General features: G+C 39.2%; 1 protein-coding gene across 2 annotated transcripts; it reads right to left on the bottom strand.

The window, feature by feature from the left end:
• Positions 1 to 596: 596 nt before the first annotated feature.
• LOC105038121 (uncharacterized) lies at positions 597 to 3,464 on the bottom strand. 2 transcript variants are annotated; one of them, XR_012140730.1, is made up of 3 exons: positions 2,915 to 3,464; positions 1,622 to 1,820; positions 597 to 1,177 (listed from the first exon to the last, which is right to left on the bottom strand). XR_012140730.1 is itself a non-coding variant. In XM_010913816.4 (2 exons), exons 1-2 carry the CDS (start codon positions 3,438 to 3,440, stop codon positions 1,741 to 1,743), a joined length of 606 nt encoding a protein of 201 aa, XP_010912118.1. In that variant the 5' UTR covers positions 3,441 to 3,461; the 3' UTR covers positions 1,377 to 1,740. The 2 variants fall into 2 exon arrangements, 1 of the variants encoding a protein (XP_010912118.1); XM_010913816.4 differs by lacking the exon at positions 597 to 1,177 and having other exon boundaries at positions 1,377 to 1,820; positions 2,915 to 3,461.
• Positions 3,465 to 19,400: the final 15,936 nt, after the last annotated feature.

The following is a 19,400-nucleotide window of genomic DNA, read 5'->3' as shown; positions in this document are numbered from 1 at the left end:
TTGTAAATAGTGGAATCTATTTCGCGTTGGATTTAAGGTCATTTGCTGGAACTGGAAAGCTTGGTGAAACTGCCTGAGGTTCTCTCTCCATTTCCTTTTTAGAAAAAGATCCCACTACTTGAATAGGCGACACAGCTTTGCAAGTTGTTCCTCATGCCATAACGAAATGATTAAAGTCTCAAATAGGATAAGTTTTAACACATCAATCCTGAAATGTTCAGATTGTTTAGAGCGCATGAACTAGTGATACTACAAAGCGTATCGTTCACGGCTAACAATCATAAATTATTTGCTTAAGAAAAGTGGGCATCAGAGTAACCAATCATCATTATTCATTTCCATATTATACCCATAAAAGATTTATAAAATGATCTGCATGTAACACTGCCTCCTGATCTAAGAGGAATTGCATGGATTTTTAATCTCGGTGACCCACATCAATTAGATTGTTTGATCTCTCTCCCTCACAGCAACAACAACAATAACAACAACAGCAACAACAACAACAATAATAATTTGGTCTAATAATAATTCAGACCTCTGTAACCAGAAAAATAATAATTCAGACTCCATCAGAAGCACGAAACAGAATACAATTGTACAGTGACCAAACCATGTAGTTTAAGCTCATGAATTCTCTTGTTGCACACATAATGAAGAATTATTTATGCATTCTCACATGAATGACCTTTACTCCGATCTTGTAGGATGAGACATGGACACTACGCTGAATACTGATTGCAATATTCAAATTGTGAATACTAGGAGGAATAAGTAACTGCACTTTTACTAGTTACTTTCTGAACATAGAAATACAGTGCCACAAAAAAAAAAAAAAATCTACTCATTTCTTCACCTGCAGCAAGTCAGCCTCTGTTCAAGTGGATATCACCTTGCTTCTAGCTCAATCTTGCATTCTCAAAGCACTTCCAGGGACATTCACCATGACCCTCTGCTAGAATATTCATTAACATATGTGAAAGTTGCAACCTACAAATGCTGGCGTACCAAGAAGGAAGTTTGGATCCCAGATATCTATCTTCGTGCCTGTCAATCAGTATTTCAACCACCCATTTCATTGGCAAACACTAGCCAAAGCATCAGCTCCCCTTGATGGAGTAGCTTGCTATTTTTTGGCACCGATGCTACAGTTGTAACCTTGGGTGCTTCATCCTGTCTGAAGCAACAAGACTACAATGACGAAACCAACCAAATTCTACCTACTGCTAGAGTTACTGAAACAAGAATCACTGGAACAGCTGAGATTTCCATGCTGTCCCTTGGATTCACTCTGCTAGTACCAGTAAGCTTAGTTACTTATTCTCCTTTTAAGAACAACAATACATTTGTCAAAAACAAATTTAAGTATATACAGATTATTAAAGATGGAGAAGGAAAATATTTAATCATTTTAATTCTCATACAAGAAACAACATATATTTACTCATTCATCGCAAAAGCTTGTCAGACATTATTAGTTTAATCTCAGATCTCAGACTCTCATCCCTCTGTTTCCTCTCCTCCTCCTCCTCCTCCTCCTCCTCCTCCTCTTATGACACCATATTTATGATTGGCATTAAATTCTGGCAGAACCATCTCTGTTGAAAGAATCACAGCATACCTGATGGCATCAAATTGCAAAGCCTCTTTAGAGGATTCACTTTACAAACAGAAAGCCCCAGAAGTTGATACATGTACAATAATCCATGATAGTAGATTAACTCAGGTATGCAACTTCTGTCAGCTGCATAATCTAACAGTACACGCTACGGCTTGGGCCCAATACTTCAGCCTTGCTTTAACCTCTTCAGGATGGTCCCCTAGGAGAAAAGAACCGAATCAGAAAGGTGATAAGAAACAAGATGAGAAATAAAATGAATCCATATCTTTGATACAATAATAAACAATAGTTAACCAAAAAAAAATAAGGCAAGATTTCTGAGAAGCAGATCTTCTTAGCAAATTCTGGGGTTAAAAATTTAGAAAAATTAAATAAGCTAGTCGTTAATCAATCTTATACTAGCCTATCTTAGATGAACACTTCAAAGAAACTACTCAGTTATTAGACAGAAGAAACAAAAAGTTATACTAATGGTTTATCACCAATCAAAATAGTATCTGTACTTAGAAGATCACTTACTTCCAGCCATGCCAAATACTGAGTCCTACACGAAGAACAGTAGAAACAAATGCATAGACCAAATTGATTTACGAAAATTTATTTATAAAGTCAATTAAAGATATAATCCATCTGGAAATCAACACAGCCATCAATTCTCATCGAAGAATAGCATGGGAAATCACAGGAAAAGGCCATTATTTCTCTTTTCTTATGTAAACATAGGTAAAGCCATCAGTCTTCACTGGAACAACGAAAGACACGTTATCAACGTTGAACTGCTTAAAATTAAAACTAAATGACAATTATATCAAACAACCGATTAAATTTGCACCCAAAGACAAGTGTGCCATCTGAATAGGAAAAGATCTCACTATAAACTGCCTCAGTGGGAGCAAAAGACTCGATTAATCTTATTTTCAGAAGCTAAATTTTCTTGAACACAGGCCTATGAATACCAAACTACCAAGAAATCTAGTCTCATATGGTTACCCAATGGAACCAACGCAATCACTTTAGCATACCACCAATCCTTCATCTATTTATTAATCAATATCAAGAAGAATTCTCTTTACGAATTCTCAAGAAAATGAAAAAAAAAAAAAAAAATCAAATCTTTCTCCCATATATCAAAAAATAAAGAAATTCCAAGCAATACCTTAATGAGAAAAGAAGATAGGTATCATGCCTTTGCCACTTACATACACATTGACAAACAAATAAAAATCGAAACTTTCCAGACTCAAATTCCTCAAGAAAAATCAAGAAGCGGAGAAGAACAAGAACCAATCTTACCAGGTTCGGAGATCCTCCAATTGGCGATCGGAAGCGAGCTCACCGCCGCACACTGCTCCACGGCCTCTTCGGATCTATCCGGCGATCGCTGCTGCTGCTGCTCGTCCATGAACCGCTGGCTCATGGAATAGCAGAGCTCGAGGGCCGGCAGGGTGTTGCAAAGCTCGGGGATCTCCTCGTAGCTGAACCCAAACCCCAAGTCGAGGCACCCTTTGAGCTCCACCAGGTCCTCGTCCGTGAGGCTCTTGGTCCTCCCGAACCCCTCCGAGCCCTCCTCCCCGCCACCGTCCGCCACCTCCACGTAGCCCTCCAGCATCACCTCCCCACTCTTCCTCGGCCATGTCTCCTCCCTCCTCGCCCTCCCCTCATACAAAATCACCTCCCCTTCCTCCTCCTCCTCCGGCGGTGCCGGCAGCAGCTCCCTCAACCGCTGCCGCTTCTTCTTTGCCTCCGGGAAGACGCTAGGGCTCAGGTTTGAGATCGAAACAGGGGATTCTATCTCTGGCTCAGAGGAATAGCTCCCCATGTCTTTCCCTCCCTCCCTCCCTCTCTCTCTCTCTCTCCGGGTTGGCGTTCGGAAGGGAGGGGTCCTGGAGATTTATATCAGAAGTGGCGGCCTTGGAGCTTCTCCATCCTCACATCCGATGGCCATGGGTCATGATGGATGCGAATGGTATGATGGTATGGGGCGGATCATGAATGGTATGTGAGATGCCAGGCTGGGCTTGGGATGTGATGGTGAAACAGGAAACGTGTTTTGATTTGTTTGTTAATTTTTTGGACGTAGCCGTTACGTATGGAAGGGATGAGAAATTAGCGAGTCTAAGACGGATGGTGCCTTCGCTGCGTACGGAACGTTTGGAAAGGCTGTTCGGCTGCGGAAATGATTTTTTTTCCAAAATTTGGAAAGCTTGTGAGAGGTGAATTGAAACGTCCGATCTGGTTGATTATAGTTTTGTTTCAGGATTTCTTTACTGCAGGCAAAATAGCATGAGAAACCTTTTTGGAAGTAATTATTTTTTACTTATTTTTTCAACAAGATAAATATTAAAAAGATATTACTGTATTTTAAAATTTTATTTAAAAATAAATTATTTTTTAATTTTTAGTTTTCCTTTTAGATCCATGTAGAAACAAGATTATACACATGGGTATAATTCACGAGACTTGATCAAGTCACGATGGCCGCATGATAATTTGAAAATAAGATAATAATTTTTATATAATTATTATTCGATGATAAAAAAAATGATGACTGGAAATAAAAAAATAATCATCATTATTTATCAAAATAGGCTACTTATTAATGTTTCAATCAAAGGAAAACTTTGTTAGATTAAAAAGTTATTATTTATTAAAATATGTTTTAATATAACATGAACATGAAAGTCCACGTAAGAGGTACACATTTATTGGCTAATATTTGCATATTTCTTATTTTCCAAATATATTTTATATTCCTCACCCATCTCTATTTACTCTTTTTTTAGCATAAATTAAAGTAGTGTCTAGCATCACTTTCATTTTTTTTAAAAAAATAATATTTTTATTTTATTTTTATTTTAAAAATATAAATATATTTATTATAGTTAATTATTTTTAGAACATTGAAGATAATGATATTAACGGAATTGATGATAATAGCAAACAATATGATGAAGATGCCTGTAGTGTTTGCAGTGAGGGTGGTAGCACTATGACAAAGGTGAATTGGGGTAGTTGTAATAGCGCAAGGGCATCAGCAATACACTAAATATTAGTAATGATATGGTATAAATAGTTGCTACAATGGTAGTAGTTAGGGTGTCAGCTATATAGTCAAGGTGATAAAGATGATAATGATAGTATAGTGGTAGTAACAAATGTGATGGTGCCGGTGCAAGTAATATGGTAGAGGTGATGATAATGATAATGTCAATATTGTAAATATAGAGAAAAATAACAACCGCATGCCAACGGAGGGGATGGAGGTGATGGTGAAGGTAATAATGATGATGATGGGAAAAAATATAAATTATTTATTATTAAAATATTAAATTAATGATTTCTTATTTTTATTTTTCTATAAATAATAAAAGTAAATTTTTAAAAAATAAAAAAACTAATAGTAAACATATTTTATATTTCAATTTCTGTGTTCTTTTTTTTTAAATAGAAAATAAATAAATAAAAATAATACTACAAAGCCCCTAAATATCACAACAATAACAATGATTCTTTTTATCATGCAATAACTATTATAACAAAAAATAGTGATTGTTTGACGTTTCTTTTAATGTATTATGTAATGTTTAATGACCGTTATCTTAAACTGTATAATTTTATGAGTTTATTACTATGGGTTATTCTATTTCCGGCTGTAACATATATAAAACCGAGTCCTTGGCATTACTGTGCGCCGGAGTACACTGAAGGTGGCCAAAAGCGATAACCACCTGCATACGGATCATTGAATTGAATGCAGTGATTTCTTTTCCTACGTAATCACCGAGATATGAGGCGTGACGCGCGTCGACAAGTAAAGGCTTATGATTGGTAGTCGTTGGTTGGATGGAAAGCAAGAATTTCATGAGAAGAAACAAGACTTTTGGTTATGAAGCAACCAACCCAAGTTTTCGGCCTACAAGCCAAGTGCTGGCAGTTCTGCTTCGTCAGTACGGGAAAAAATAATAGCATGCACCCATGAGGGACAGCGCATTACCTAAAAGACTAAGGGAGCTTCCGGACGCCTTGAAGGGTGCGGATCCTTATCTCTTTCTTATCTCATATATGGTTGAGCCTCGTGAAGAAAAATAAATAAACAAAGATTAGCATCATTTTTATTTTTAATAATAAAAAAATTATTCTTTTTTAAATCTAAAAATATAAATATATTTGTTATATTCAATTATTTTTAAAAGCTAAAATATGATGAAAATTGATAAGATTGTAATAGTGATATCCATGGGGTGCGGAGGTGATGGCAATATTAAAAATGATAAAGGCACACCGATGATGTGGTGATGACGGTGATGATAATGATGATGGTATGGTAGAGGATATGATAGTAGTGATAATAAAACAAAAATAATGAGATATGTAATTTATAGCGATTGCAAAAATGATAGTGCTAATAATGAGTAGAAATAGTGGTAATAATATAAATATTAACAATAAAAATAATAGTGATGGTAATAATAATGATATTAATGGTGAAGATTATGTTAGCAATGGTGGCAGCAATACTAGTGTTAGTAGTAGTAGCATTGATAATGATGATAAAATATGAAATTTTTGTTCTTGAACAGTGAAGTAAGAATTTGTTGATCTTTGTTTTAGAATAATAAAATAATTAAAAATAAAAAATAAAAAATAATAATATTAAATATATTTTTTTGATTACTATAATTTATTTTTTAAGTAAAAAATAAAATGGATCCAAAGCAGCCCTTCAGCTTCTCTTCTTTCAAAAATTTTTGATTCTAGAAAAATCTCACTGGATGTTCGAGTACAAGATTATTGATCAAGATACCTGTCCACGTCCAGCAGCAGGGCTGGCTGCCACGGGAAAAAATATTGGGGTGCCGATAACAAATAAAAAGAGAATAAAAATCAAGAGTTCAAGGAATTAGATAATTATGTTTTCCTAATAAATGGAAACGCTTCTTTCTCTTTTAATTTAAAATTTTAATTCGCAACTATAGACTCGCAACTATAGACTGCATGCTCGAGCATACTTTTTTTTTTTTTTTCTTTTTTCTTTTATCCCACCAAGTGAAATTACATGAACCAGTTCAGCCAATGTCAAACAAATAATGAGCACTTATGAATTCCCATTGTACATTAGTAATGGATCAAAGCATTGGCTTACCGGTTTATACAATATATATTGTTGGGGTAAATCGATCGACCCCAACTTTTGTCATCATGATTCCGACTGTGTATCGGCTGAATGTGCAGTCCCGACTCTTCATCAACCAACTGAACAAACCTCACCGACCTATAGTCGGCTAACCGATTAATGTTCAACTACTACCGACCAACAACAGATGACTGGAACCGACTAGCCGACAGACGCTCTTAGATCCTACCGACATATGATCGATAATCTGTTCAACTTACCATAACCATTGCGAACGGTTATCGACTACGTATCACTGCCATTAAGAAAAATTAACGGCCCACTAATTCTACATTTATGGCCCGATAATTTAGCGTCATAAAAAGTGGGATCCCGTGCTCGATGGTTACATCAGATTCATCTATAAAAAGGAGATAAGAGAATAATACAGATAAGCCACTTCGAGGCCAAAACTCTACTACTCTCAAATCTACTGTTCATCAATTTTCTCTCTGACTTAAGCATCAAAGGATCCTCGTCGGATATAATTTCGGTCTGTGAGGATGCTGTTTTGTAGGTGCTCATCATCGACGATAGGGAGTTGGCAGTAACAGATTGGCACACTAGGAAGGGGGCAGAAATTTACAGTTTATCATGCCAAAAATCAGAGCCCAGCATTTGACTGCAACTGGATCGACGAGGCATTCTTTCCGTCAGGAAGATGCTCCTCCTCCACCTCCGATAGCAGAGTCCAGTTCCTCGCATCCCGTAGTCACCACGGACGCTGTCCAAATCGCTGCACTTGTGCAGTAGATGAATGTTCTGATGGAGGCAATCAAAAGCCTCCAACAACAGCAAACCCAACAGCAGCAGCAATCGGTGGAGCAGCCGGTGGCACAATCAGTGTCGTCTAGGCACAGCCATCTTCATCCACGACGATCACCTTCTAGTTCTCTGGAGCGACTGTCTCGGCTCTTCCATCGAGATGAACAACGATATTCTCGATACTCTCATCATGCCACCCATCGCTCACGGCGTCCCCCCTCTCCTTCCCACCTCAACAGCATTAGGAAGGAGAAACGACCGCGAACGCCTTCTGCTTCTCCTTCAGGCTTGTCGGGAGGTTCTACCTCCAGAATTTTTCAGTAACAACGATTCGATGACTATGAACATAATTTTCAGAAAATCAACCGTCGACTCGTGCAGCTTCAGGTGGAAAGTCGGAAGTCCTCCAATAACTACGGCTTTCACACTGCCAATCTCTCTCTCAGCATATCTTGGATGAGCCGATTCCATCTCGGTTCAAGTTACTGCAAGTTGAGCCATATGATGGCTCCACCGACCCAATCAACCATCTTGAGAGCTACAAGGCTCTCATGATGATTCAAGGGGCAACCGACGCCCTCTTATGCATTGGCTTCTCGGTGATCCTTCGGAAAGCTGCTCAAGCCTGATACTCCGGGCTTCAGTCAGAAAGCATATATTCCTTTGGGCAGCTCGAACATTCTTTCGTGACTAACTGTAGCACTAGTCGAAGGTCACCATAAACTTCTGACAGTCTCTTCTCAATCAAGCAGAGAGAGACTGAGATATTAAGAGATTTTATGTTTCGTTTTAATACGATCATACTTGAGGTCAAAGACCTCAATGAAGACATGACTATATCGGCCATGAAAAGAGATCTGAGGAGATTTCAGTTCATATATTCTTTAGATAAAACTCTCCTCCAGACCTATGTAGAACTTCTAGAGCATGCATACAAGTATATGCGTATGGACGAAGGAGCTTCTGACCAATGCCAGACAAAAGGTGAGGGTCAGAAGAAGAAAAAATAGAAGAAAGGAGAAGCTCCGACTGAATCAAGTCGGCCACCTTCCAATAAGCGAGCTTCGCCTCGACGACAGAGTTCAAGGCCGAGTTACGATAGGTATGACTCCTATACTCCTCTTTCTGCTCTCCGTGCGCAGATCCTCATAAAAATTGAAGGGGTAGAATATCCACGACACTCTCTACCGATGAAAGTGCCATGAGGAGCCGCGATCGAAAGAAGTATTATCGGTTCCATTGTGACCACAGTCATGATACCGAACAATGTATCCAACACAGGGATGAGATAGAGGTCCTAATTTGATGAGGCTACCTCGAAAAGTACTGGAGAGATCCACCAACTCAAGCTCCTATCGATCGACGACCTTAGCCGCAAACTGAGGAGGCTATAAATAATCAGCCAATTGCAGGAGTGATCAATATGATTTTCGGATGACCGAGCAGAGGGTAACTTTTGAAGAAGAGTTGGTGAAATGATGATGACTCAACAATATAATAATTTTTTCAGAAGAAGATGTTCGGAGAATTCAAACTTTCTATGATGATACTGTTGTTGTCTCGACAACAATAGCAAATTATGATATAAAAAGAATCCTTGTAGATAATGAAAGTTCGACTGATGTTCTATTTTACTTGACTTTCTTTCAAATGCGACAACCGACTGATCGATGCAGAAGAGTCTCAATGCCATTGGTCAGCTTCACAGGAGATGCTGTGACAGTGGAGGGAAAAACCTCTCTCTCCTTAACCACTGGAACTGAACCACAATAGAGCACCATCTTCATAACGTTCACTGTAGTTCGAGTCCCTTCAGCTTATAACATCATACTCGTATGACCTAGACTTAACGCTCTGAAAGTAATAGTTTCGATATATTATCTACTAGTCCGATTCTTGATGAGAAATGGGGTCGGAGAGATGCGTGGAGATCAATAGCTGGCCCAACACTGCTTTCTTGTCTCCACCCAAAATAATAAATTTTAAAGACTCTCTATCTATCGACAAATTAGATCAAAGAGAGGATCAGGAGAGGGGTGAACCAGCTGAACAACTGATTTCTATCCTACTAAAAGAAGATCTCGAGAAGACGGTCTAAATTAGATTGCAGTTGCCTGACTCAGAGAGGCAACAATTAATAAATTTACTCAAAGTAAACGTCGATATTTTTGCTTGGTCGACCACCGACATGCTCGAGATTCCTTCGAAAGTAATAACTCACCGACTCAACGTCAATCCGAATGTTAAGTCGGTGAGACAGAAGAAACGACCTTTTGCCCCTGAAAGATAGAAAGTCATTGATAAAGAAGTCAACAAGCTCCTCGCTGCGAGCTTTATCAGAGAAGCTAATATCTCGATTGGCTCGCTAATGTGGTAATGGTGAGAAAGATCAATGAGAAGTGCAGAATCTGCATCGACTATACAGACATGAATGAAGCTTGTCTGAAGAACAGTTTCTCAATATCGAAGATTGATCAACTGGTTGATACGACTTCAGGCCATCGACTTCTGAGTTTCATGGATGCCTTCATTGGGTATAATCAAATCTGGATGGCATCAGAAGATGAGGAGCACACAGCTTTTGTAACCGACAAAGGCATATACTACTACAAAGTAATACCTTTCGGTTTGAAAAACATCAGAGCTACCTACTAACAGTTTGTCAATAAGATCTTCAAGATACAGATCAGATAAAATATAGAAGTATATGTGGACGACATGCTGATGAAGAGTCCTCAAACAACAAACCATATTTGGGACCTAAAAGAAGCTTTTGACATACTTCGACGACATCAGATGAAGTTAAATCCGACCAAGTGTGCGTTTGGAGTGACTTCTGAAAAATTTCTCGAATTTCTTGTTTCACAACAAGAAATTAAGGCTAATCTCAAAAAGATAAAGATCATCATCGATATGAAGCATCCGAGTTCAAAAAAAAAAATACAGCAACTCAATGGAAGGATCGCTGTACTCAGCCGATTCATTTTTAGGCCGGCTGAGAGATACTTGCCATTCTTTAAAATCTTGCGGTAGACGAAGGATTTCTCATGGTTGGATGAATGCTGCTAGTTCTTCGAAGATTTAAAAAAATATTTGGCTTCTCCATCTTTACTTACAAAATCGAAGGTCGGAGAGACATTGTATCTCTATTTGGCGACTTCCACAAAAGTGGTTAGTTCGATAATTATCCAAGAGTATGAAAATCGAATCCATAGATCGATCTACTACATCAGTAAAGTGCTTCACAATACTGAAGTACGATACTCAAGAGTAGAGAAAATGATCTATGCTCTCATCATATCGGCACAACGACTTCGTCCATAATTTCAGGCACATCCAATGTGGTCTTGCTAGGTCAATCGTTGAAGGCGATCTTGCATTGACTTGATACGTCAGGTCGGACGGCGAAATCATCCACGACCATCCATGAAAGCGTAAGTTCTGGCCGACTTCATCGCTGAATGTACTATATCTGACACTAATGGATAACAACACAATAAAGGAGGCTACAACTCCCAAATCCGATCTAAAGTTGACATGGGTACTGCATATCGATGGAGCATCTAATGCACAAAGCAGTGGAGCCGGCCTCATACTCATAAATTTCGAAGGAGTAGTTACTGAATACGTCCTTCGGTTTAACTTTAAAGTCTCAAATAATCAAGCCGAATATGAAGTACTCTTAGTCAGTTTGAAGATAACCAAAGAGCTTGAAATCGACAGTCTAAAGATCTTCACCGACTCACAACTGATTGTTGGACAGATCAAGGGTGAATTTGAAGCTTGAGACCCCATAATAATGAAGTACCTTCAGAAGGTGAAAGATCTTATATTAAACTTGAAATATTTTGAGATCTTTCATATTTCGAAAATCGAAAATACTCAGACCGACATACTTTCACGACTGGCTATTACTACTTTCAACTCGCTGGGTTAGACATTCGTTGAATGCCTCGAACAATCAAGTATCGATAAGGTTGAAGAAGTATTGTAACTCACTGTTGAACCAAGCTGGATGGATCTGATCATCCAATACTTGACCGATGGGATTCTTCCTACAAATCTCTTAGAGGCCAACGACTCCAGTAGACGGCCTCTCAGTATGTAATAATGAATGGCCATCTCTATAAAAGGTCGTTCTCTCTTTTCTTGCTGAAGTATTTGGGACCAACAGATGCCAACTATGCATTTAGAGAAGTACATGAAGGGATTTGTGAAAATTATTTGGGGGGTAGATCTTTAGCTTATAAAGTCTTGCGACAAGGATACTATTGACCCACCATGAAAAAAGATGTAGCTGAACTTATCCGAAGATATGAAACATGCAAAAAATATGTAAATTTACAACATCAACCGGCTAGTCAGCTAACATCGATTGCAGTACCATGGTCCTTCATAGAAAAGGGGATTGATATACTTGATCCGTTTCCTCCGGTATCTGGTCAGAAAAAATTCATAGTGATCGCTATCGACTATTTCACCAAATAGATAGAAGTCGAACCTCTGGCACAAATCACTAAAAGTAAGATGAAAAATTTTATTCAAAAATTCATCATTTACAGATTTGATCTATCGCACACCATCATCATCGACAATGGTCAATAATTCAACAATCAAAATTTCAGAGAGTTCTGTGCAAGATTTCATATTACGTACAAATTCATATCAGTCCACAATCAAATGGAGAGATGGAGGTAACCAACCAAACAATTCTGCACGGACTCAAAATCCGACTAAATGAAGCTAAAAGCCTCTAGGTGGAAGAACTGTATCCAGTCTTATGGGCATACTGAACAACTCCCCACATACCAACTGAAGAATCTCCCTTTAATTTGGCTTATGGGACAGAAGCAATGATCTCGCTCGAGATCGGACTGCCATCAACAAAGATGGAACAATACAATGAGCTGAACAATTCCAAATGTCGAAGAGTCGACTTAGATCTTCTTCCAAAACTCTAACAGCAAGCTCAAGTTCGGATGGCTGCGTATCGACAAAGGATAATCCGATATTATAATACAAGAGTCAAGCCGAAGATCTTCCGACTAAGAGATTTGTTCCTAAGAAGAGCAAAAATTTTAAAATCTTTGGATCAGAGAAAGCTATCTCCGAATTGGAAAGGACCTTACAGGATATCCGAAATATTTAGATCGGATGCATATCGGCTAGAAATACTTGAAGGATTGGCAATTTTTCGAACATAGAATGTCGATAATCTAAAGTATTACCAATAAAGTTGCTCATGTATATATTATTTGGAATACAATACAGAATTTCAGAATCACAAGCCTTGGTCAATTTCTATCAGCTATTGACTACATGTTGGCTTTCACTGTAAAAGTCAGAGAATCAACTATTTCAGTGTCGATTGTGTTTCAGTTCTCTTGCAAAAATCGATATACCGATTGCAATCTTAAACTGACGTCAAATATACAGGCTTTCACTGCAAAAGCCATATTACCGACTAAATCTTGGTATTCAATATCGACTTTTCATTGTAAAAGCCGACCGTAGTTGAAAGACTATATGCCGACTTAGTCCTAACTAAGCGGAATGAAATGTCAATACGATCAAAGTCGTATTAGAATTATACCGACTTAGCTATGGCTAGTCGAAAGATATTCAGTTTGCCACCGATTATCATATGATCTGACGTACAAATCCGACCAAATATCGAGTACAGAATACTTGACTTACCATCGTTATCCTAACTTTTATTAAGTACGTCAAAAAAGACTATGCGACTAACGGATATTCTACAAGTCCTATCGAATGATCGAATCACCGATTAATATTCGATGGCCACTTTACATCGCAGACTTAACATTGCAGACAAAAAGTTTGGACTTGGAAGAAAAATGCTTTCATTTATTGTCAAAGAGAAATTTCAAAGTTGGATCGAAGTCCAATTACAGATTTAATTATAAAAAGAGAAAAAATACATCGATCAAGGTTTGTCGCCATCTTTATCCCTTTGCTCTAGTGTAGAGTTGGCGACTTAAACAACTTCAGGTCCGATTAGTGTTTCACCCTGAGTCAGCGCAGCTTCTTCTTCGACAGACTCATTTTTTGACTCTAGAGGGACGATGCTGCTCAAATCGAGATTTGGGTATAAGTTTCCAACCGCATCCTGACTGTCCTCATTGAAGAAAAAATCACCTTTTTCCTTGTAGGATCTTCCAGATCTAATGAGATCTGGAGAGGAATATTTAAAAAAAAAATTATCCTACAATATTTTAGATCTAAGATCTATTAGATCTGATTCTTATTATCTAATATTTAATCTAAAATTAAATCTAAAACTTGAGGATTAGAGGAATACCTCTAGGGTAACTAGATTATCCTGTAGATGATCGCAGCAATATCCGAGGTTCAAAAATAGCCATGCAGTCGTCTGGTCTCTACCGATATCCACTCGAGTAGGATCTAGATCATCTTCTCCTCATAAATTTTTTCTCCAAAAATCAGATCTGGATCTGATCTGGAAGATCTTCAAAAGATCTTCTGAAGCTGGAGTAGTAGCTTCTCGATAAATCCCTGCAGCCTTCTGTTCAGAGAGCCACCACGCCTTGGACAAGCACCAGATGGACGTCCAACTTCTTGGACATGAAGATGAGAGGGAGAGGAGCAGAGAGGATATTAAAAAATAGAGGAGAATCTCATTTTTGCTGGGTATTGAGCAGAATCTCACAACCCTAGGCGCAGACAAGGTTTAAATAGACCCTGCTGCGCCATGCAGTGCCATATCATTCGATCAATTAAAAAATTTTAATTAATTTTAAAAAAATTTTGATTGGTAGAGTGATGTCATCTGATCATATCAGATAAGAATTCCCTCAATTTTCACCACTGTTGGCACCAACACTGGATAAGCACAGTGAGATTGGCACCCCATAGTCCAAGTCGATCAAGGGATCAGAGTCCTCATCTCATGGGACTCTATCCTTATCCACTTGGGGCGCACGCCCAATCTGATCTTGGTGCCCACTTTGAGACCTAATTTAGCAAGTGGACACTCCACAAAAATTCTTCAATAACCTCTTGCCAAGTGGCCTTCAGTTTAAGATCCATAAGTTAACGTTTGACTGATGTCCTAAAATAAAAATGGCAGGTGATAGGAATTAGCAGGTATTATCTTAAATTCATCTCATGAATTAAGACAAGACTTTTTCGAACTGGATTGACTCCAGTCAGACTGAGAGAAACCTTCTTAAGGTTCTCTGGGTGAGTCAAATCACATTTGGCTCAGTCGAGATGAAAAAGATTGCACGAGGAGAAAGTTAGGCTCAATCGTGTGCTAGCATGATTTTCTTGAACCTAATTGGATCTAATCCAAATCAATCGAAGTGGACTAGCTCAATTGATGACATCCAGACCCTAACTCTTATTTGTGTGACCCAGTTAGGTTCATTTTCGTATGGTAATGAGACATGTTGTGATCTCATCATCGACATCATCGAAACTCCTTTCAATGGACCAGAACTCTTCTGATTCAGACAATTAGAATGATCGATCATCAAGATCATTCTAATTGCTCCCAAAATCCATCAGTGACATCTAGCAGTATATAGTGGCAACCCATCAGAAATGAAAATGAACCTCTCGGTGCAGCTACCTGTGTGATTGAGTTCCTCTATCATGAGTCCCGACTGAATTAGGGTTAAGGTGAACTCGTCAAACCTAACATCAGTCATATGAATCAATCGATCGATCCGAGTCCGATGTGAAACCCCAATAGAAAACTTTTTTTTCATTATTTCACTCTACCATGGCCATGGGCTTAAGGACTCGATCTTTCGATCATTATAGGACTACTCCTCTCATCTACCAAGGTTGATAGATCCCATCTTGGTGTAATCTGGTTCATACAATGAATATGCTACAGCCAACATACACATCAGGATTCTGAATGGCTAGAAGATCGAGTTATGGTGTAGTCAAACTATAACACACTCAAGGTGAACTGTCGATGTACCTTAGGTCAAAAAATTCGATACACAGCTGCAGCATCGAGCTAGTCATCGATGAGAAGGTAGACTTCCTTATGACTACTCGAGGTGGTCACGCTCAGTACTCTCATTCTCAATGAATACCTGTACTCTTACTCTGGTATCTCCACATTGTAGACTTAAGACTCATCTATCCTAAGGAAGCGATCGTACACTAACCTTTCAGATCGATCACCATCTTTATGATGATCCTATGGTCAGGAGCTATTTATGAGTTAGTTATGTAAATTCATGCCTTAAATTTTCAACTCTTGAAAATATGAATTAACATTCCTACTAACTCAAAGCATGTATCACAGACATAATGTACACAATGTGATAGTAGAATAACCCTTTTATTCATTTATAGTCAAAATTATAAATTTATCTTTATATTTGTACAGGAATGTGTCAGCCAATCTGACATCTAGGGCACACATCTAACACTCATACTTGATGCAATATGAAGCGAAGCCACCTTCGAGGATTTCTTCTTTGAATTCTTCCAAACCTCAAAAATCCTCAATCGTCTGACTCAATGCTTCCCTTGCCGACTCCGCTTCCACCTTCACCAAATCAATATCGGCTCGAACGGAAGATAACTCCTCCTCGACCAGTGCCAACCTTTCCAGATTGGCCCGATGTCATTCACGTTCGATCTCGAGTTCAATGATGCATCCATCTCGCTCCCGTCGAAGTCGGTGGATGAGTGTTTCTTGCTCTTGACTCTTAACTCAAGAGCCGAAATAATCCCGCAAGCCAACTTAAGTTTGGCTCCAGAAGATGCTAAGTCATCAGTTAACTAGGAAACCTCCTCTTGAAGCTTGACTTTTCGCTCAGCTGTCCACTTAAGTTGTTCAAGGATAGCCACTTTCTCGGCATTCGCAGCTGCTACCCTATTCATCCACGATTGACGAAAGTCATCGAACTTTGCATAGCCGACTTCTAAATCGAATATGTCGTGGATCAACTGTAGATAGAAAATAAGAAAAAAAAAGAAAAGAAAACTTATCCCGAGTATCATCGGATAAAAGGACGAGAACATCTCAATCACTGTTTGGCTCTTTCGATTCTTTTGATCAACAGGAAGAAGAACAGCTTGGCATACTCGCTTGGCCAATGCTGGATTGGCCAGGGCCGACTCATCTCTGGGTACTTGAATATTGAAGTGAACCATGTGGCCCTCCAATGCTACGTCTTCCTCCGAAGTCATTGGAGCTTTTTCTCGATTCCTTTTCGGTGGCCCCATGTTTGAAAGTGAGAGGAAGTTTGAACTCGAGTGCACCCCGATTGAAGGAGCAACTGGCGCAGCTGCAGATTGTTCGGGTCCTTCTACCTCGGCCCGAATCTGCTCAGATGGTGGAACTACCGATGTTGCTTCGGTAGTTTCCCTCGCCGCCCCTCCTTCAGACGGTCTGGTAGAAAGCACTGTCGGGGCCAACAGTGCTGAAGTCGGCTCAAGAGCTGGCTTAGTCGTCATTAGAGCAACGACAGGAGTTGGCGTCGACACTGGAGCAGCCACTTGAACTTGTGCCGAAGTGGCAGCTTGTTTCTTCTTCGCTGGTCGGGAAGGCCCAGCCTCGGATGCTGCCCTCTTTCTGGCAACGTGTTGATGAATGTCGGCACTTGACATTCGCACCCTTGACGGCATGGCTGTAATTATAACAAAAGTCAATACAACTCAATAAAAGAAGCATAAAGTGAGAAATGATCAACTATACTATACCTAGATGTGTGACCGAACTAAGATCGGCGTCATAAAGGGCTTGTTCGATCACAAATTTCTTCTGCGATGGAACCGTCATGTCCTTCAATCGATGGAAGTTTTTTTGATCGACGACCTCTACTCGACTGTTGTCATTGGGATCGATTCTTGGATCACCCCAACAGGAAGGAAAATCCCAAAGAAGAGAAGAAGATGCGAAAAAGAACTGGTTCTTCCATCCATGAATAGACGATGGAAGACTGGTGATGAAAGAAAGGTCTTTTCGAGGATTGAAGAACCACCATCCTCGGGCCTTTGGATGAGATCGAAGGACGAAGAAAGCACAGAAAAGAGAAAGATGAGGTTCGATCGGCAGCAACCGACACAACAAAGTAAAACTGATTATCAGTCGGATCGAGTTCGGTACCAGCTGAGCTGGGCAAATGCTATAATAATCTAAGACATTTCGGACAAACTTCAAAATTAAAAATCGAAGATCCATCCAAAAATCTTCGATATAAAAAGCCACCTGATCCAAAGGAGGGGTGTTCACCCGACCGTTGGCTTCAGGGGTGAAAAGCTGATACAGCTCCGGAATACAATACTGTTCTCAGAGCCGCTCGGTATTTGACTCTAAAAGTGAAGAAGCCTCCACCTCCGGACCCAATTGGGACTCATCCATCGGATTTTCCGATTGACCATCCCGAGAAGAAGAAATCCTAACCATAAAAGATGAAGATTAAAGAAAAAGGGATTCAAGAAAAGACAGAAACTTGACTTAAAAAAGCTGAGAACAACAACCTCAGACACTGGGGCGATCTTCCGACAGAGTCTCAGCACCAAAAGACAAAATGAAAAGTGAAAGTTTGATTGAAAGCAACCCTATATATAAGATCCCTCAACGGTCTAGATAAGGGTGTTCGAATCGAAGACTTACCAGATGACGACACATGGCAATATCTGAACTGACCATTGATCGGACAGTTCAATGCATCTGTCTCAGATTAAACCACGTCACCCTAATCTGCAAGAACAACTCCGACACAATAATATTCAGACACATGGCACATATCAACTTGTCAGGATCATATCATCCGGTACCAGATCAACTTCCTGAAACGATGTGTGATATTGACATTTGATATCGAATCATCCTGACAATGTGGCAGGATAAAGATGATTGTACCCACTAAAACGACAAAACAGCCGATTGCCCATACCCCGAAGAAAGTGGCTGCTGAATCGGGATTCGATGTGACAGAAATAACTCCCTTTATCCAACGTAATAGACCACGTAACAATATACGTCGGTTCACCTTGGACTTGAGAGTAGGAGACAACTGTTGAGGTAAACCGATCGACCTCCGACTTTTGTCACCACGACTCTGACTGTGCATCGACTGAATGTGCAGTCCCAACTCTTCATCAACCAACTGAGCAAATCTCACCGATCTATGGTCGGCTAACTGACTAATATTCAACTACTACCGACCAACAATAGATGACTGGAACCGACTAGCCGATGGATGCTCATAGATCCTACTGACATATGGTCAGTAATCTGTTCAACTTACCATAACCATTGCGAATGGTTATCGACTACGTGTCACGGTCATTAAGAAAAATTGATGGTCCATTAACTCTACATTTATAGCCCGATGATTTAGTGCCATAAAAAGCGGGACTCCATGCTCGACGGTTACATCAGATTCATCTATAAAAAAGAGATAAGGAAATAATACAGGTAAACCATTTCGAGGCCAAAACTCTGCTACTCTCAAATCTACTGTTCACTAATTCTCTCTTTGACTTAAGCATCGGAGGGTCTCCGTCGGAATAACTTCGATCTGTAAAGATGCTGTTTTGCAGGTGCTTATCATCAACGACAGACGACAGAGAGTTAGCCATAACATATGTAATTCAAAATTAGCCTTCTGTAATAATGTGCTAATTATTAAGTGCTTATGTAAAATTGTCAAGCCAAAAATCCTTATCCCCCTTCTGCATGGAACAGCATTGATACAACAAACAAGTCCCACCTAACCTTTACAGAACATTACATTAATTTGAAACAAGGATGAGTTGAAACCATTAGTATATATTAAGGTGTTGATGTTGCTTTATGAGAAATACTTGTAGCAGTTTATC

The sequence above is a fragment of the Elaeis guineensis genome, chromosome 1 (assembly GCF_000442705.2).
Source record: "Elaeis guineensis isolate ETL-2024a chromosome 1, EG11, whole genome shotgun sequence".
Classification (NCBI taxonomy): Eukaryota; Viridiplantae; Streptophyta; class Magnoliopsida; order Arecales; family Arecaceae; genus Elaeis; species Elaeis guineensis.
The sequence above is the reverse complement of the archived record's forward strand: the minus strand, read 5'-3'. Positions and strand labels throughout refer to the sequence as shown.